The sequence below is a fragment of the Zophobas morio genome, unplaced genomic scaffold, assembly GCF_036711695.1.
Source record: "Zophobas morio isolate AGI-343-1 ecotype UQ-CSIRO unplaced genomic scaffold, CSIRO_AGI_Zmor_V1 ptg000009l, whole genome shotgun sequence".
Taxonomy (NCBI): Eukaryota; Metazoa; Arthropoda; class Insecta; order Coleoptera; family Tenebrionidae; genus Zophobas; species Zophobas morio.
The window spans coordinates 11,677,983-11,699,313 of NW_026972114.1; the positions used below are offsets into that span (position 1 = coordinate 11,677,983).

General features: G+C 31.6%; 1 protein-coding gene across 2 annotated transcripts in view; it reads right to left on the minus strand.

Annotated features, from left to right (window-relative positions):
- The window catches only part of LOC135125918 (dopamine receptor 1), a 194,595-nt gene that overhangs the window by 167,882 nt on the left and 5,382 nt on the right, over positions 1-21,331 (minus strand). For both annotated transcript variants that reach the window (XM_064051692.1, XM_064051693.1), the window contains exon 2: positions 15,939-16,027. In XM_064051692.1, the coding sequence (XP_063907762.1) occupies positions 15,939-16,004 (66 nt within the window). In that variant the 5' untranslated portion in view covers positions 16,005-16,027. The remainder of the gene's footprint in view (positions 1-15,938; positions 16,028-21,331) is intronic.

Consider the following 21,331-nt stretch of genomic DNA (forward strand, 5'->3'; position numbering starts at 1 on the left):
CCCTTGCATGTTCCTAAGAAATACATTTTGTCGTCACTTAAATACACTTTGATTATTATTATTGAATGAAAGATTAGTGACAAACAATTACTGTCATCAACATTGACATATTTTGAACACTGGTAGTAAAATTTGTATATAATGCATATATATTCTACTTTAACCACAGACAAAAAATGTCCTCTCAGCACGAATAACAAGCTTAAATTCAAGTATTTATGTTATACATCGAAAGACTGTCACGTAGAAATTAGTTTGATTTGAATGAATTTGTGTCCTCAAAATAGAGGACTAAAATTGTTAGTAAGTAGGCCACAATCGAATAAAATGTTCTGAATATTATAATTCTTATTTTGTTACTATTAAATAAAGACGTGTGTATTCTCACATTTTTGAGAAAACGTGGAAATCATAACACAAAAAAAAAGAAACGCCCAAGTTTGGCATCGAACGTGTGCTGCAGATCGGCGTTCTCCCAAATAAGTAACAGCTCGACGAAACGTTATATCATATCCCGTGTTAGTAGTAAAATGACACTATAATTTGCAAATGTTGTTGCGAAAATTTTAACGTTAAGAGAAAAAACTCAAAGCGGATTCGTACACCACAAGTATAGTATTTTACATTGTGTGACATTTAAATCATTTTAAAATAAAATTCTTTGAGATAACATCATCAAATTGTTGGTGGGGATGATTAGCTAAATTTTGGTTAGCGTTTAGCCATCTACATGAGATCACTCTTTTCGGGGTCATGAAACATCAAGAAAACTGGCAAGCCCCCCTGTGGACTCGATTACTACGTACACTTCCTTAGCTTATGCTTGGGAAGTAAACAATTGTAGAAGTTAATGTATTTTGTTCTGATTATTAAGAAGTAACTTTTGGTGGTCCTCAGGGTCCTACTAGGGCACACTGCTGTTCGAGGTTATTATTCAACAAACCAAAACCTTTAAGTTGTTACCATTTACTAATGCCTACACTCAAAAATCTAGTTAAAATTGTGTCGTTCCAACAATTTAGACTTCAATATTCAGAAGTATGAGGGACGGTGCAGAAGACAGGATACTTAATTTTGAAAATAAAAATGATCGCATTTATGAAATATAAAGTTGCAAATTAAAATAAATTTTACATAAAGAAAGAGCACCCCTTCCCTTTAAAAGTAATTTCCACGGAAATATCGCACTGTGAAAGCAATACTCACGTAAGTCAAAATTTGCCGAATTCTTAAATTTATCATTAATGCATAAAAAAGTTAATGTAGTTTTAGTATATGTAAGTATAAATGGTTTTTAATAGTTGCGTAATGCTCAAATTCATCAAAATGTTAGTATTGCATTTCCGAACATTACGTGTGCACTGAATGCAAGACTGCCGTATCTCAAAACTAAAGTGAAATGCACGATGTTGATAATCTGATACTCCTACTAATTTAGGTACAAATTGAACACAACAAATGCACAATGTCTTCTGACATAGTTAAGAATGGACCGAAAACATGGAAATCAATTTTTCTTTGAATAGGAAAGCTAGGAAAGTTAATTAGAGCGAAATAAAAAAATTAAAATTTGTCAAAAATTCCGATGGAATTTTCTAACTTCGTATAGAAAGGAAGTATATTAGGAAATAATAGTCAATCAATTCCCGAACATCACGACAACGGCGGCATCAGACTTAAATGAAAATGATGGACTGAATCAATTATGTATAAAAAACGAATTAAATACAATTATAACACATTTTATAACAATTTAGCCACAGTACACTAACCGGCAAAAAAAAACGGCCACCCTGAAAAATTTCGCAAAACGAAGCTTTAAAACTTAATTTAACTGGTGATCGTTTTTTATTAAAGAACCATTCACTATTGACATATAAGGTATAGATCAGCAAAAAAAAGAAGCCAATTAAACGCAGAATTAAATTTAATTTAACAAAATAACAGAAACAGAGCGACACTTTGAAAGACGTCTGTAAGAGTTAACGGAATTATTTTCGCGTGAAAACGTTTATTAATTGCCAAACTTATAATCAAATGATGAAAAACACTATTTACAAGAACAGCCTCCTTTATTGATTTTTTTTAAGAAAATATCGTACTTGGTCTGTTTCTGTTATTTCGTTAAATTTAATTTAATTCTGCGAAATTTTTCAGGGTGGCCGGTTTTTTTTTGCCCGTCAGTGTAGATGTTAAATGAATTAATACTGTGATCGTTTTGTGTTTTGTTATATTTTTTCATTACAATGTGTTGCTAGTTTGCTCTTGTCTTAAATTTATTAACACGCAAGCCAAAATATTTGATATGGTGTAGCAGTGCAATAGTCACGTAAGTCAAAATTTCTTGTTTTCTATAACGAGTAGAAGGTTCCACTCTAAAGGAATAAAAACACGATTAATAATAGATTGACAATACGACTATAATGTATTTCGAAACCTTTGGTATTTAAGATACAAATAATATATACGAACTTGGGAATTTTAAATCACCATTACTCAAAACACGCTGGTTTTGAGTTACGTGAGTATTGCTCTCACAGTGCGATATGTTTTGCTCTAAAATCACATAAGGTAAATAATCCTCTTTTTTTTCATTCTTTGACTGATCGTGAAGTCTCGTTTGTTAAAATAATAACAATAAGATTTGTACTATAAAAGTTATTGATTAAAATTTATAGACTGAAAATAAAAATAGTTTCTTTAAAGAATGCTTTTTAATTGTCTACTTAGAAAAGTAAGTTCATTTATGTATTTTCAACTTAACTTTTGAAATATTTCTTTTCGAATTTCTTGATCTATCGCATTCATGTCGTTACTATTTGAGGAACTAACTGTCTTATATCTAATAAAAGAACACCGCTTCTGTGGCAATTTATTCAACTCACTTATTCGGAATGCAAGCTCAAAGCATATGTTTAATGCGTTAGTTCTAGCCATCCATTTCATTGCTACACGTAATAGAATAACTTAAACAAATCTTAGTTTCGTGTAATCGTCAATCAATGAGCGTAAATTATTTCACTTACCCCGAAATATCGCCCAATCACCCACTAATATCCTAATAAATTTTGATTCGTAAAAACACAAGAAAAATTAATGAAAAATCCACGCAATTTCACAGGAAATGAATTTCAATTCACTTACCACCCGAAACAAAATGACGCGTGAAATGAAACATTCCTATTACATTAATATTATCTAACGATCCCTCAAGCGTTAACAAAGCTCCGAGCCATACTTTTCGTTTCCAGATAATTTCAACTTGTTCAATTCCATCTCCGGATCTCGAAAATAGTTTTCGTATCTATTTTTAATTAAACTCAAGAGTGCAATCTGATATCGATTTTACCGGAAGTTCGGTTTCTACCAAATTATCGTTTTAGTCGCAAATTACACTTCACGCCAAAACTTTTACTAATGAAATCATTAAACACTACAACAAATCCGAACCTCTTTCCTTAATTGTCGGTTTTCCCGTCCCCCAAAAGATGACGAAACGCTGACATTAGTTCTGGCACATTAATGGAGTTAAAAACGAGCGGCCATTTGTTGCCGTCGTTGTAAAATCCAACAGTCTGTTGCTCATCTCCCGGAAAAAAGACCTCCTTATTCCACTGATAAATCTCTTCTTGATTGTAATAAATTATTTGTGAACCACAAACTCCGGCCACGAAAAAAACTAAATAGCGACTGGCACAGAATGAAATCCCATTCCGGTTGCAATTTAAATAAGTGTTCTGGTGAAATGACTTTCTGCAAGTTGTACTGTCGCGATAGATGGCAGTTTCGCGTTTCCAATTCCACATGCTTTTAACGCCGAAAAAAGCCATAGCGCTTCGTTATTTGTTGCATATTAGCTATTTCCGAACACTTTTCAAATCGCAGCTTACCAAGTTTGGAGAGGCGAGTTGCCTATTTCCGCAGGAAATTCGCACAATCGATCCGATAAAAATTTTCGGGGGCGAAGGTAATAGTTTCGACGCACAATTAACCACCTGATGGCTTTTAATCTTAAGCTCCTGCTGCGTCCTCAAGGAAACAGCCGATCGAATGCAAGCGTGATGCCGGGAGCTTTTCTGAGCATGTGACCAAGTTTCAGTCTCATTCGAATTAATATTAAGATAAAACAGCCGCAAGTGCGCCAAGTTTAATTAGCATTGATGATGAGAATTTGCATTAATTCCTTTCATTGATGTTAATTCGAGAAAATTTGTTACGTGAAACTAATGAGATAAAACTAAGTTGAATGTATGGAGCTGCAGAAATTGGAGTATTTTAACGAAAATTTTCCAGTGGATCGTCCAATATAAATTCATCATTCGTTCAGCTTACAAAGCGCCAATATACTTATCTACCGACCTAAAAGATCTTGTAGTTTTTTCCAACCTTTTCTTTCTTATCTGACCTCATTTCTTTTGTCATTAAAGAAATGAGTAGCAAAATCCACAAAATTCTGTTTTTGACATTGAAAAATATTTTATTAGAGATTAAATTGATTATATTAGATTGAAATTTTCATGTTTCCCTTTCAACATATCAGAACTAAAATATCATTCTTATATTACCACTTCATTTAAGATTTTTTGCTCGATTTATGCTTTAAGCACCACAGTAAAGAGTGATTAAAAAGGTTTCAGACCAGAATTCGAATTCATAAACAAAAACAGTATACTAACAATATTCCGTCTGTCATGTCTGCTAACAGATTGACATTTCTTCCATATTTCCACTTAATGTGTGGGTAAACCCGGTATTTAACTCTGTTTTCAAATTTCTTTAGAAACAGTTTACCACATAATATTGTCTGTTACTAACAGTTTACCACTATACGAGTCAGATTTTGGACTTGTATTTAATCAATTAAAGGTCTGAGATTCAAGAACAGTGTCACTTTGTCGTACGTTTTATTAATTTGTTCAGATATAATGTATGTAATTTATATGTATTTTTAAATTATAAAGTTTATTACTTTTTGTTTCGGTTTCGATCATTTCAGTATTTTCAGCTAAATTGGTTAGGATTTTGTTGCATCGTATAGCCTACATACATATACAACCGGGCTGTTTACAGTGAAAACATATCATGTCATCGAAATCCAAAAATATTGTGTTGTTTATATTTTCGTGTTTTACGAGCACACAACATGTTAATTTTTTGTTGGATCTAAAACAAGAAAAACTTGCCATTGGAAATTCAGTATGTACCTAAATATTAGTCTTGTAAACCAAGCCTGCAGAAACTAATTGATGAAGTGGTTTTGTAGCCCATAGTTTGAAAATTTTCTACATAACTTCGTGTATTATAAACGACCATACGTTATATATTGGGAGTGGTGTTGAAGGTGATGCTAATCGGCATATTTCTCTGTCTATTATGTTACCATCTGATATAGTTTTATCAACTAAGTGCATAGTTGTGACACAAAGCAAATTATAGGGTTGAAAATCCTTGAGGCAAAAATAATATAAATAATGGATCGATACTCTGAACTAACGTTAGTTTCTCATAATTTTGGAACTTCTGCATTGAATTAATTATTAGTACTACGATTTCTGGTTATGATACTTTAGTTATATACGACAAATTCCGTCTGTACAACTTTCGTTATCTTAGAAGCTGCTAAAATATTAAATACACTTTAAAGCATTTAAAACAGTCTGGCAGCAAAGTTTCTATAATGGACCTTTTATTATTATAATATATCGACAATTTAATGACTAGCGTAAAGCAGATTAACAAAACTGTTCAGGTTAATGTATTTTTTTACGACGACAACACCAGATTTTTCCAACAAGAAGTGGTTTTCTGAACTTCTAAAATTTTGTCCGACGATTCCGGATTCCATTATGCTCTTCACTCTGGGGAGAAAGCTAATGTATATTACTGTCTCCGAACTGCGGCTCTTAACCCTCATTTTAAATACAACCCTAACATGTGTATTTTTTGTGCCGAACGGTCACGTAACGTTGTTTAATTTATCACTGTCAAATCTTTGTATCTATTTTTAGGAAAGAAGAGATTTTTTTTTCCACTTAACGTGGCTAGAATCGTGAAAGATTTTTTCCAAAGGACGTGTGCCAAATATAAATTTTGTTATTTTATTATTAATATAAAATCATCATGTTGATAAGTGTGTACTTTTGATATGTTTTAATTAAATACAAAATTTATACAAATAATTAGGTTTCATATCGTATGTGTCATATTTCACTGGTTTCAAAAGTAATCGTATCATTTCGATAAGATTCAAAATTTTGTTTAGTTTTCAATTTTTGTAAAGAAACGAAGAATGTATGTATAAACATACTTACATATAAAGTATAGCTTCCAGAATTTTCTATCAAAATGTGATAGGAAACCCTTGGCAAAGTACATACATGCATAGTTAAAATTAATTAATGTTGTGCAAATTATTCTTTTGAAGACAAACGAAGCGTTAAAATGGACTACTTTAATTTAAATTAGCAATTAAAAATGAATTTAATGTAAACAATTATGTGGTCACAATAATTTACAGTCAAACAAGCGACCTTTTCGGGTCTCATTGGAGAATTCTAGGCACAATTTACTTATAGAATTAATTATGTAGTTATATAACAAAACGCGCTATACCCACCCGTAACAAGAAAGCTTAACGCATTTCATCAACTCACTGACTTTTCTTGGAACAAACAAAAACTAAAATACTCATAAACTCACTGTTGAAAACAAAAAATACAAACAAAAAAGCGTCTCAGTACAACAGAACTTTACAATCGTTAACATTCTTTACACTGCAGTTTCAGTTTTAACTGATTTATTTTATGTAATACCAAATTATTTATTTTGCAGAATAGGCTATCTCTACCACATTGTTGTTATAATAAATTTATCACTACTGGAAAAGTTTTGGAACCCGCAATCGCTGTCATTATTATTATACGACATACACGTCAATCAGTACTGGTTATAATATCATCATTCGTCACAAATTACATTTTCGCAAATTTCAAAAATTAATAACAATGACTCGACTATCCACAATATAAATTGAAATGTTATATTAAAATTGCATCAAAACTCTTGATTCCAATCGATATTAAATAATATCATAGCACTCTAAAATTTTAGATCGCTTTATTCAGTCCCCGTGAGTTCAGTCTTGACCCAATTACTTTTTATTATCCCTTTCCTCCACGCCAAGCTGCAGCGAAGTTGTCCAAAAAAAAACTAATTGAAAAGTTTCCCGAATCGAAAAATCTGATGAAAGACGTGTCCTAAGCTAGGAAAATTTATAAAGTTTTCGTGTCATCACGGCTAATTTTATGACGGCCATCTCGAAGTTTTTATTTCACCCCATCGCAATTTCCAGGTAGAATTTTCATTGCATCGCATCAATTTTATTAGCTGTGTTAATATGTGATGGAGCATTTTCATATGTATGGAAATTTGTGAGGGCAATTTAGCGAACGACCTAACTTTTAGTAAAACGGTCAATCGATGGATTGGATGAAATATAAAACAATGTAAAGTTATCTCGGGTTAGTGAGAAAGGAGAATGAATGTAAATATTGATCCTGTCTACACCGAACACCAGTTTAAATTAAAAAGATACACGATGTTTAGCTCTTAATTGTGCGCCTTCCAGTTGAATTATTAAACACAGAAAGTGAGAAGTTAAATACTCTAAAAAGTGGGGCGATGGTGATGTTTTCTATGCCTCAAAACATTCATATTTCGAGGTCAATGTTGAAGCACACAAGAGAAAATGAAAATATGTAAATGTTTATTAAATAATTCAGTTTCAAATAACAAAAATACTAGCCGAGGAAAATTTCCGCACCTGCGTCAAAAAGTTGTTTGTTTATAATCCCATCATAGCATTTCACAAATTTTACATATTCTTGTCCACAATCTTACATGTTTCGTTTCTGTTGGTAATACTGTGTCATTATCCTTCTACAAATAGTGCAAGAACTTAACAATACTAAACTGACGGTTACTAAAATTGTTGCTTCATTATCTCAGAACGAACATCCATGAAATACGTCAAAATTAAAATAGAATTATCGACATCACTCATCGATTAAACTTTTGCATTTTTATAGGTACATTTTTCGTTGACGTTTCAGTTGTTTAGAGTGCGGTTCCGGGAAACTGTGCCCACTCGAATCTTTCTTTGAGCTCCTAAAATTTCACCTATATTTTATCATCTTGGCTACAAATCCGGGCCATCAAGCTAAAAATATTTTACTTGTTCCTATCGCATTTTCTATCATTATTCTCGCCTTGTTTTCAGCGCCTTCAGTTTTTGCAAAGCCATTATTTATTTTTATCTCTCTCAGTGTCTTCAAGTTCGATCACTTCAGCATCACTTTTCACCTTTCCTTCACACTTTTCTTTTTTTACATTAACAAAATCCAGTTCCTAACGCGTCCATCAAGTCGTGTTTTAATTTCCAATATTCATTTTCTGCATTTTTAGGATAGTTTAGAGTTTTTAGAAATATAGCCTGGACTTTGTGTGGCTTATCTTTCAGGTTTCGAAAATAGGTTTCCATTAGGTCTTAAAGAGTTTTTTTAGTTGATAACTCAATTTATTTATTTTTCATCCTCAATAGAAGTAACCCTTTTATTAATGACTATAGGGTTTATATTAAAATTCGTAGTTATACAGAGCATTTCAATAACTTATAAGTTGTTTTATTTTGAGAAAAATTAAAAAATAAACCAATTTTTATTTTTAGGAATACGCATTTTGATGTCACACCGCAAATGTTAATTTTTTAAGAAACTGTCCAATTTATTAAATAGAATTTTTATCAAATTTCGGTAATTGTCTTACTTATCATTAAACTCATCGGTTCACATTCAGATGAGATACATACAGTGAGCGTTCAGTTGAAAAAAATTACCAATTGGGCCTTGATTTTTTTGTACGCCACTTTTTCTTATAATAAAACTAACACTTTCCAACAACTCTATCAAATAGGAGTATCCACAACCGTATCGATTAATAAAAAACATTTGTTGCAACTTCACGACTTTTTCAATTGAACACCTATTATGTAAGCAAACCACAAAAGTAGTTAGACGTTAATTATCTCGAAAGAATTAGATAATTGTTTTTCACAGATTTAATGTGCCTCTGGAGCTTTTCGCAAGTCTATCTAATTTTTTTATTCTACTACGATGTTCTTGAAAACTCTTAATTAATTGGTAAATTCGTTCCTTGAAAATTCAACGCTTTTTAATATTTTATAAATTAACACGTTATAAATTTCTGTCTCAGAGATTTTTATTGCTTTCTGTAATTAAAAAAATAACATTTTTTTCTAGTAAATTATAAAGCAATTTATTTCATCTCTACAGTATTAATTTAAATAAAAAATTGTAACTTTTTTTAAATATTTGCTGTATATTTTGCACAACATGTTGTCATTGCTTTCTTGTATTCTTGAGCCTGGGCATTTTTACAACACAGTAAAAAATAGTGTAATGTTGTCAAATGTATGCAAACAAAAACGAGAAATAATTGTTAGAGCAGTTAGAATATAAAGTAATAGTCAACAATGAAGAAAAATTACGCTTCAATTGACCCGGCGCATCCACCATATCTTGTAAAATTCAGTTAGTGAAGTAGTGAAGTTCAAAATTACCAATTGAGTAATGAATTTTTAAAATATGTTTTTATTTGTTTATAAGCCAAATTATCAAAAATTGTATCTGAATTTATTTCTGAAGGGCATATTATGCTAAAAATGACAATGTAATTATTATAAATACAAACATCCATTATTTTATAAGGAACATGTATTTAGAACGGGAACACTTGAAAAATTAATAAATACCTACAAAGTATGGAAGTCACAGGAGTTTTCAGGGTCTGTAGCGTAACATAAAAAAGCTCTTCATAAAAAATAAAGCACCTGCGTTGGTGTAATGATTTTAAAATCTAAACCGACAATAATTTAAATCTGAGGTACTTACTACAAATATTTTGCGCTTTAATCTACGTTCCTTTTTTGCCTGAGCACACGATGGAATTAAAAACAAAATTAACATTAACTTATAGGGACAAATAAATTAAATTAGATATAATATTTACCTTTGTTTCTAATAAAATCAACTGCGAACTCTACTTTAACATCAGAACATCACCAAATAATTGTATTTAGTTTTTTTTAATCGAGTTAAATGAATGCACAAAATTTATGTGAACAAATCAGGCAGACATATAATATGTAAATAAAATATGAATGGAAAGTTACATGAATTTTCAGCACCCAATCGTCCTTTTTGCGTGAATTATTAAACACCGAAATCGAGCGATTAAATATTCTGCCAAACATGCCATTTGTGACGTTTCAAAGCTTCAAAAACACTCCCATCTCGAGGTTTGTAGTGCACCATAAAAGAGCGGCGCATGAAAAACAAAACACTTGTGTCGCGTAATAATTATTAAATAATTAATGAACCTAAACCGCAATGAAAATACTGTGGAAAAGCGACCAGATTTTTTTATACACCGTCGACGCAAAAATTAATAAACCTAATAACGGTCATCAATTTCTGATAGGATTTTAGCTAAAAGCGACGTGAAGTTATTTTATTTTTTAATTAGCTCGTCAAAGCGGCCATCATTTCCACTGCGACCATTTCGAAACCTAGTTTTATAAGAATTTAGATGTTGACGTAACCTACATTGCGCAGAAATTAAAACAGCGTGATTTATCAAAGCGGATTTTGATCAGCGAACATCAAACGGCATTTACGGATTCAGTCCTACGAATATTGAGCGGAAGGGGGTGAATGTTTATTTTTATTAGCTTTATTGGGGCGCGGAATCAACAGACACATAATCCGTGCTGTAGATTCTCCATGTCGCTTCCTTAAAAATATTTCGTCAGTTTAATAACAATTCCTCCACACACAATTTAAATTTTTTACTAACAACGCCTTCCAACAGTGACATTAAAAATAACAAACCTATAGAGATATTCAGTAAAATTTAAGGTATATCTATTTTTTAATATAAATTTCCAAATAAAAATTTTCGTTAAGAATGCACATTTTATGATAAATTGGGGTTATGAAAATTTTGCGTCGCCGGTGTATAAAATAAATCTGCTCTTTTTTCCTCAATTCTTCCACTTCAGTTTTATGAGGAGGGTGGTTAATTAATTATTTAATAATCATTACAGTACACAAGAGCTCCGTTTCTTTCATCCCGACGCCGACGCTCTTTTATGGTACACTACAAACCCTAAAATATGGGTGGTTTTAATAACCTAAAAAACATTAAAACTGCCACACTTTAAGTCCTTCCTAGATTACATGATGAAAAACGTTAATATACTAAATTAAAAACGTAGGAACTAACACGAGCAGTAATACTTCCATTACACCATTCACTACAGGTATTAAAAAATAACCAGTACAGGTTAGGAGTGAAATATTGTACATTAAATAATAATTTTACTAGCAATTTTCACAATAAACGTAAAAATAAATAACATTACAAAATGGTAGCAACTAACAAGAAACATGTAATATGAACTGTAACAATTGTTCAGTGGAAAAATTCACCACAGCTGTATAAACACTTGTTTAAAAACTTTTGACGGCACCTTTAAATATAAGTATAAATATTAGAGAAGAACTTAATTTCTGTTAGTAAATGATTGATTATTATAGTTAACGTTTTCCCATCTACACTATACCGAACATACATTTGTAATTTGACAACAATCGATCTGGTAGTTTCGGAGATTAATATAAGCTCCGGGGTCTAATCAAAATCGACACCAACAGACGGCGGACAGACGACGGGCAGACAGACGGAAAGGGAAGATTTATTGCTTCGATCATGAAACGTCCAAAAAACCATGAAATAGGCATTCGTGGCAAATATGTCGGAAGTAAAAATTCCTAAAATATTACCCTATAATTTTTTCAAATAGATCATTCTCTATTTTTTACCGCATCTGATTTTTATTAGGTTGTTCTTGATATTTCGGTATTTCTGCAAAAAAAAATAAATCAAAAACGGCAAAAGCCATTGACTTCATGAAAGTACTTAACAAAAATATCTGAAAATTGCAACATTTTAGAATTTTTTAGGAATACACTTCCTTTCATCATTTATCCATGAAGTACTACACAGATTTCAAAAATAACCCAATTGCAGTTTTTGTGAACCTCAGCACTGCTGAGATATGTCAAAAAAATTGGTCGAAGGTTATTTCGACAAAAGTTCCCTAATCCTTCGAATAAATACAGTTTCGAAAAATTATCAAATTTAACTTTGAGAACTTTTTGTTGTTGTTATTATCACCCTTATGAGCTAAAATTAATATATGGAATTATAAATTAAAGTACAGGTAAAGAAGCATCGTATGGATATGTTTCTCGTGAGTCTTTCCATTTAAAATTTTCGATGACGTCATCAATATTTTAGTAAAGACACGTATCTCAATTTGAATAGGTGCAGTGTAATACTATTAATAACAGTACTATTGATAAACCACTAGTAGCGACTTTTAATATTGTGCATATTTTAGATTTTGGGAGGAGATAACGGATAAATGTTTGACTCTGCGTAAAACGTTTGCAAGAATTCAAAGCATTCGGTTTTGCAGTTTCAAAGTTAAATTGCAATGTTCATACACAATTTTGATTTTTTTTCCAAAAATCACACAATCAAAATTTAAATAACATTTATTCGGCACAATCGCAAGATGATGTCATCAGTTTTTAGGGGATCGTAAATGGATAAATTTTGTTTAATGATTTATCATCTTCCTTAAAATGTTTGCATTCGGTTTTGAAATTTCAAAGTTAAATTCTAAAATGTTGTTATACAATTTTGATTTTTTCTACAAAAATGTGGATACCTAAGCTAAAAACTCAACTCGGATTCATAAGTTACAAGTGAAACAGTATGTTATTTTATACAAATTAAATAACATTTACTATTGTAAAAGTTGGAGATGACTCTATATCATCATTGGGGGGAGGGTGGTAAGACAAATTTTGGTTACCGTTTCACCATCTACACGATATTCCAAATATACACATAAAATTTGACAACAATCGATCAAATAAACAATTAAGCTAAGGAAGTATTGTCATCGTGTGCATCAGGCGACTGGTTACTTTTATGTTTTCTCGACATTTCATGACCTCTAGAAGACGACAACATAGCTCTCTCGTTTCCGTCTGTCTCTCTGCCGTCTGTCCGCTTTTGTGCCGATTTTTACAGATAATCTCCGAAACTACTAGACGGGTTGTTGAAAAATTTTATAGATAATTTGGGAATATTCTGTAGACGGTAAAACACTAACCAAAATTGGCGTGATCATCCCCACCAAAAATTGTATGACCTCAGCTCAAAATTTTGTATGGTAAATGTTATTATAATTTTATAAAATACAATACTTCTTATGAATCTATTTTTTTAGAATTGCGTATACAAAAAAATTAATTACACTTCAAGTATCCAAACTGATGTAAGTGGTTTAGCTAAAATGTTGATAACGTCGTTGCAAAGAAGTTTTATATGTACATGAAGCTTTCAACTTAAAGCTGATTTTAAAACATTTTTTCCTTCACGTTTTCTTAATAAATAATAGCGTTACATACTTCAGACAATTCTTCTTATTTTGATAAAATTCCGGTTAATTCTGAAAAGTTCTACAAAATTCGATACAACTTTCATGAATTTTTAAAGTCATCTGATGTTACAATATTATTGCCATAAATTCCAATAGAATTTTTGGTGGGATCGATTGAAATTTTGGTTAGGATTTTACCATTTACATGATATTCCTAATATACATACAAAATTTGACCGCAATCTATCTAGTAGTTTCGGAGATTATGTGTCTCAACAAAAATCAACAGAGACGACAGAACCATTTATGGGATGAACCCTATTGCAATACTTTCTTAGCTTAAGCTTGGGAAGTTAATATAATTATATAATAAAAACGTGTAACCTGTAGCGTCATTTAAGTCCGACAATGCTCTAACAACCTCTCTGGTAAGGATCCCCATCAAACAATGACAAATATGTATTCGTCTGAACTTTAGGTAAATCTAACAGTTATAATCAGAAAAATACATACCTGCTAACTACAAACACAAACAACAAGCAAATATTTTATTACTGTACTTGACCTTTACAAACATCTCAGTTAAGTCCATTATAAAGCAGAATAAATGCGGTATTGTTCGGGGTTTGACGACCGCTAAACCTCGGTCGAGATCTGTACCGTATGTATAATTTTCCGGACTAGATTTAGTTTACAAAAATAATGTGATTACACACATAACACAATTTTAATTCATAAGTAGATTTGACCTCAGTATGACACAAAACAACTGTATTAGACTATGGTAATCATATTTTCTTTTATAATTATACTACAAGCTATTCTCCAAAAGAAAAAGTGTCGTAGTGACAGAAACAACGCTCCTGAAGAAATCCGTGTAAATACTAATCAAAACAATAATCTCAAATCACTCGATATGATAACCATTTAATTTGATAAGCTCGATTTGGGGGCCACCAGCTAATGAAACTAACTGGTAATAACAATTCAATTAAATCGCAGCTCGAAAGCGATCACCATGAAGCGATTACCGAACAAATGAAAAGAAACTTCACAATTACAACGACTGGAACGCCTACATCGTGTGTTCGCAGTGATAATTGTCTCCTCACTCAGAACAGTGGTCCTCAAACATCGTCAAAAAAACGTTATTTATCTCGATGTTCATTCACTCATTCATTCCAATCTGTAATTAGAACGATTCTACAAACAACCGTTAATTTGTTTAAAGTATTCATTTAAAGTACACGCGATATTGTCAACGCAATGATTTTAGTTGATCCCGAACGTCAAATAACGCATTTTTATTTATATTTAGGCATAATATATCACTTCCTTAATCAGTTATTTTGTTTTTTAAATTTATTTTTTATCAAGATTCGTTATAAAGTGTTCTGTCACTCCAGCCTTCGTGGACGCTTAGCATGTTAAATAAGACGATTAAACGAAGGTCTATGTCAAATTTTTTCCGCTATTTTTCCTAATTTTCCTCCTCTATTTAAATACATTAAAATTCTCCCAAGAAGGCCGAAGATGAATATTTAACACATTTTTAATGGGTTTCCATTAAAAAAATCCTCTTTGATGAAATAACTCATAAATATTAATTCCGAAAATACATTTGCTCCGTCGAAGCGCATGCATGATCGATGCAAACCGCCAATTTCTGCGTCTGATTCACCAATTTCTGCGTCACGTCCTGCATCATCCCCAATCACGTCAATTTTTTCCTTTTCCCTGCAATCACCCTTTATCACGTTCCGCCTCTTCGCGAAGAAAAACACCTCGCCGTTATTTATATTGCGGCGTGAACATTATTTGCGCGGTAAAACAGAAAATTTAGGACTAAAGTATCTATCATAAATTATGTGCATACATTTGAATGATAAAAATGCAGAGGAAAAAAAAAGCGTGATAGAATGAAGCCTCCCTGTAAACGACGTTTCTTATAAAACCTCTCAACGGGATTCGCTCCGAATGTCGTGTGTATAACATAATCATATTTTTTTGCGTCGCTCGTCGTCGATATTTTTGCAACGGAATTCAATTTGCGGGATGAGTTTCTAATTGAATAACAAAAACCATCAATTAAGTGAGAGTTAATTAATCTGGAAGTGATTGGGTTAATTGCTCAATTAAAACTTGGCTGTTCGGTTTTTTCTTTGTACAGTAATAACCTTGTCGAGTTGTTAAAAATTCTCAGGGGATGATAACGCTAAGAGGGTGATGGAGTCGAGAGCGCTTCGTTTGCCACCCGAACGTGATTGGATCTTAAAATTGTTGCTTTTAAGGAGCATATCGTTTTATTTTTTCTGGGATTTTAATATGGGATAAGTTCTCTTACCACGTAATCGGATGGATCCATTATTTGAGTCCGGGTCCTATTCTCTTCGTCGACGAACGGATCCATTCTCACCGCACATTTTTAATAACCTGAAAGAGAATTTTTAAATAACACTATGAGTGAGAAAAAATGGAAAGGCAAAGAATCAATTGACCAGTTTCGGATTTTAATATTTTTTCGCAATAACAATGTGTTTTTTGTTCTCGCGTCGAACAAAAGCGCTGAATATAAAATAGAACTTAAAGGATTCTGTATTCTCCCTTGCTCTAATTTTTTTCAGCGCGGTGGTTTTAATTCCAAACACATTGAAAAATTCCAGGGTGCATTTATAAATTCGGTTCAGTGTGAGTTCGTTTTTATTTGATTAACTGAATTTTACAATTCGTTTCCTTAGATCATTAACAGCTTGTATCCTTGAAGCAATCACGCAAGGTTGTTACTAAAATAGTACCGCTTTTTATGTCTTAAAATAGTAAGTGTTCGGGGTTAGCATTCTTACGTTTACAAATTACATTCATGTTTTCAGAAATGTTGGAAAATAATGTCACTTCCTTTTAATCCTATCAGCGAAAAGAGGATTAGCCTAAAGCAGGACAAATTTCACGGATAGAGATTAAAAGTGACTACGGTCTGACATGCTATCTATGGTCAACGATACTGGAAAAGTGTAACTTCCTGAATTCACGGTGAAATTTCAAAGGCAATCCTAGATTTTTTACTTCTCGATATATTTAACATACCCATGGTATTGCAAAAACAATAAAAGTTAATTTTGTATTTTTTTATAATGGAGCGTTAATTCTAAAATATTACTTATAGGAATCAAACTATAATCAAGTAGTTGTTCGTGTAACCAGGCAGGAAAGTGTTCTTTTTAAGGCGTATCTAACTAACCATGTGACTGAAAAATTAACTTCACTAACGAAATACACACATTTATGTAGAATACTAAATGCACTTTAGCTTGATGTTATAATAAACGCTACATTTATAATTTAACGACGTATTGAGCTTTACATGCTATGCACTTAAAGAGAATCTCTGATAAAGTACGCTTTTAATGACAATATTTACTTCTATAATCATACAAGACATCGGCTGAATACAGATTGCACTGATGCTAACTCAAGCACATAGTGCTTGCAATACCGAACTTTCAACGTTTGCGTTTCAACAGTGTTGAAATATTCGGTGTTGCCAAGATAATAACGTGTTCCAGTCAACATCGTCACTATTACCATGCACAAACTATACAGGTGTACAGTCGTTTCAACTAAATATTAGTGATAATGTATATAAAAATAAATTAATTAATTTCGCACAAAACAAATATTCGAACGTTTGAGAAAGTCGACAGAGATCGATTTTACTGAAAATTTCCGGACGCGTATTCCATTGATTTGAAATGCCAAAACATTGAAAAATAAATTGAAACAATATTTCAGTAATTTTAATGTTTTCTAAAAATCATTTTTTTTTAATTTCGATGAAAGTTTACTTGCTTCATAGACTTAGACATCCTTATCTCTAGAAATTCAAAAGAAATCGAGCTCGCGAAACCTTTTCCAATACTTCACTATTTATTATTCCTAGGATTTATTTATTTAAGCTTTTTGCAAATTTACCTCAACTCGATGGATTTGAAATTTTACGCCATCTTAGTACTTGTGGCAGCACTTGTTTATTCATGTCGATGCACTTTTTTACCATGGTTAAAGTCTATAAAAAAATTAAAAGAATCGCTTCTTAGAAACATTTTACTTATCGCCACTGCGAATAAATTTTACTTTTTTACTGAAATACCTTATTATTCACGCTTATCAAGTCATAAGCCATTTAAATTATTAAGAAAGATCTAAATTACACATGTATAACTTTATTATTTATTACTTAGCTTTTAGTTCATGTTGATAACAGCTGATTAAATTTAAAGAACAATAATTTAAAAAATATGTAAAACTTCCATTTAAACTTTGTACTACAAATGAACATATTTCTTAGTAAAATTTCATTTACTAAGGCATCATTAGCTTGTTGATAACAGGGAACAATAGTTAGATATTAAATTAGTTTGCTACTATATCGTTAAGTTCTTTGTGCTTAAATCATTCCAATGTACCACTGAAATCTTAAAGTATTGTCTCTTTTTAGTTTTTTGATGGAAATTTATTTCTTTTACACAAACCCTTATAAGCAAAATTAAATAAAAATAAATTAATAATAATCTACATGGAGTCAGCAGACCAAAAGCAGGCATTACCAAACTTAAATCGAGTTACATTTTGTACCATAAAAATAATAAAAAAGTGTTAATACTTAAAACATCCGACAAAAAAATGGACCTTAAAAAGTTTAAATTTGGTTAAGATTCGCTGCGACGGTCGACACGCTTTACAAGTTGATTGCTGGACCAATTGTGTTATGCGTTAACGACCTTGAAATGGCTGGAGTAATTATCATCAAACTACGCTAAGGGGGTGAAAACTACTGGCTTAATTTGTATGGGAAAAATATTTGTATTGTAAATGTAAATTTTCACATGAAACTTGGTATTAATGCTCTTCAACACAAATAATGAAACACGTATTTAAGCATTTTCGGAGATTCAACCCCTAAGGGAATGAAAAGTGGTGGCTAACTTTGTATAGGAAAAATATTTCTATTGTAAATTTAAATTTTTACGTGAAACTTGGTATTAATGATCTTCAACACAATTAATGAAACACGTATTTAAACATCTACCGAAATTCAACCCCAAAGGGGGTGAAACGTGATGACGAAATTTGTATGGGAAAATATTGCTACTGTAAATTTTTAGATGGAACTTGGATTAATACTTTTCAACACAAATAATGAAACACCTATTTCAGATTTTTTCAAGATTCCACCCTTAACAAGATGAAAGGGGGTGACAAAGTTTGTAAAAGAAAAAATATTTTTATGTCGAGTTTTACTGGAAACTTTGTATTAATGTTCTGCAATACATTTTTTTACTTGAAGCTTGCTAATAATGCTCTTCAACGAATCGTCTACGCGAGCGAAGCCGCGGGCGAAAAGCTAGTAATATTATATTACTACTTCAAACCACGAAGACGATTCAATAGAAACTTTTTATGAAAACAAGTTTTAAACCTCATATAGAACAGACTATCAAACTTATTAATTGTTAGTTTATTAGCGAGATGTAGTAAATTTAATCGGGATGAATAGCATTTACGCAGTGAACAGGTTGTTTTAGGAAAACGGGCAACCAAATATGGACATGACGTCCAATTTAAAGTAAAAGTAAAATATCTTATATCATCTGACACAATCCAGGAATAAATAACAAGGAAAGTAACTATTATCAACGGGATCAATGCAGGTAATGAGCAGAGATTGCTCAGAACCAAAGCATATGTAAAAATACGCAATAAAAAGAAAGAAGAAAATATACAAAAAATCGATCTAGAAAAGGTAACAGAAAAAAGAACGCAGAGTCAAGGAAAAATTACAAGAAAGAAAAACAAACGATGATAACATAAAAGAACGTGCAGATTTACTAACTCAAGTCGTTCAAGAAACTAGAAGACAAAGAGGAAAAATACCTCAAAAAGGGCAGCAATAGCCCAATAACACAAAAACACTATTTGTAGGACGAAAACAGCACAAAGTAGATATAGACGTAAAGAAATATATATCAGGTAATATAATACAAAAATTATAAAACAAATAATAATGAACAATTGGGACCCAATGATTTTCTAAAAAAAAACGAGTGAAAATAAGTTAGAAGTAGAATCAATAAAAAATTCTGTAAGAAATATAATATCAAATAGAAGTAAAAATTGAAAGGCCACCATACAGAGCTGTTGTCAAGCAAAACTTATCCAAATGCTCAACCGAAGGAAGTCACACAAAACATATCCCAACAAGAACTGACGAAGTAATGAACGAAGTACTTAAGAAGCTAAAAAACAACAAGACTGGTAGAGTTGACGGTATACCAGAAATATGGAAAGCAAGAGGACAAAAACTGATGAGCAAACTTCGACTACAACAACAAGATGAAGTCCCGCATTCCTGAATGAAAGGTGAAGACGGTTTGCGTCAGAAAAAGAAAACATCAAGAAAAATAACAAACATACAGGGTGGCTAAAAACTATGGAAGTAGTTAAATATCGCGAGAATATTTTCTGAATCGTTTTGAAATTTAGGCTGTCCCTAGGAATGAATACTCAAGTTCTATTTTTTATTTTTTTTTTCAAATTTTGTACTTCATTTTTGAGATGCAGGGCTAGCTAACTTGTCTAGTTGTCAAATGCTCCGTTTTTAAATAGTGCATTACCAGGTACAAACGTAACAGAATGGTATGAAAGCTTTTTGAAAGATTTAAATAAAAAATTACGTCGTTGAAAAAAGATCAAATTAACATATAACAACCAATAATTTTACAACAAATGTTCCAAATGTTCTTCATTTACTTCCTCACAATATTAAATACGTTGCACAAAGTTTTCAAATGAATCTGTTAGTATATTATGAGGAATATCAGCAATTACATTTAATATTCTTTCTTGGAGTCCTTCGATGCTTTATGGTTTATTAACATAAACTCGATTTTTTACATAACCTCGCAGCAAGAGTCAAGTAGGGTTAAATCGGGTGACCTAACTGGCCACACATCTACTCCCCTTAATCCTATCCATCTTGCAGGAAAAGTTACATTCAAATAATGCATTTTCCCGTTTGAGTATTTTTTGAACTGGGCCTCTACTCATATTGTGGTTTAATACCAATTCCTGCACTGAAGTTTTTGGATTTTCAGTTACATCTGACATGATATTAAATATTGGTCTTCCGGTTCTTTGACGATTTCTAACATTACCTGGATATAGAAGTTTGCTTTTCAATACACACTGACAAATCGATGTCAGTATTTTCAAAGCTAACTACAGTTTTCTATTTCAGAATTTATTCATAATAAATAATTTATCATTTTATTTGACGTTTTAGTTAAAAAAGTACATTCATGTATTACAGTTCTAAATTCAGGAAAAATTCTTCCAACTTGACTAGTGCTATTTAAAAAAATCAAGTTAGTCTTGCATCTTGAAAACAAATGAAGTTTAAAGTTAACAAAAATACAGAAAATAGAGCTTGAGTATTTTTAAGTCTAGCCCAAATTTCAAGAAGATCCAACAAACCGTTCCCGAGATATTCAAGTGCTTCAGTATTTTTTACCAACCCTGTATAAACTTCTCACAAGAATATTAACAAGCAGAATAGGAAAATTGAGTTCAACAACCTCGTGAATAACCAGAATTTAAATCATGCTATAGCACATGCGATTATCTACATGCTGGCATAAGTTTAATTGAGAAATGTAATGAATATAACTTAGAATTATATTT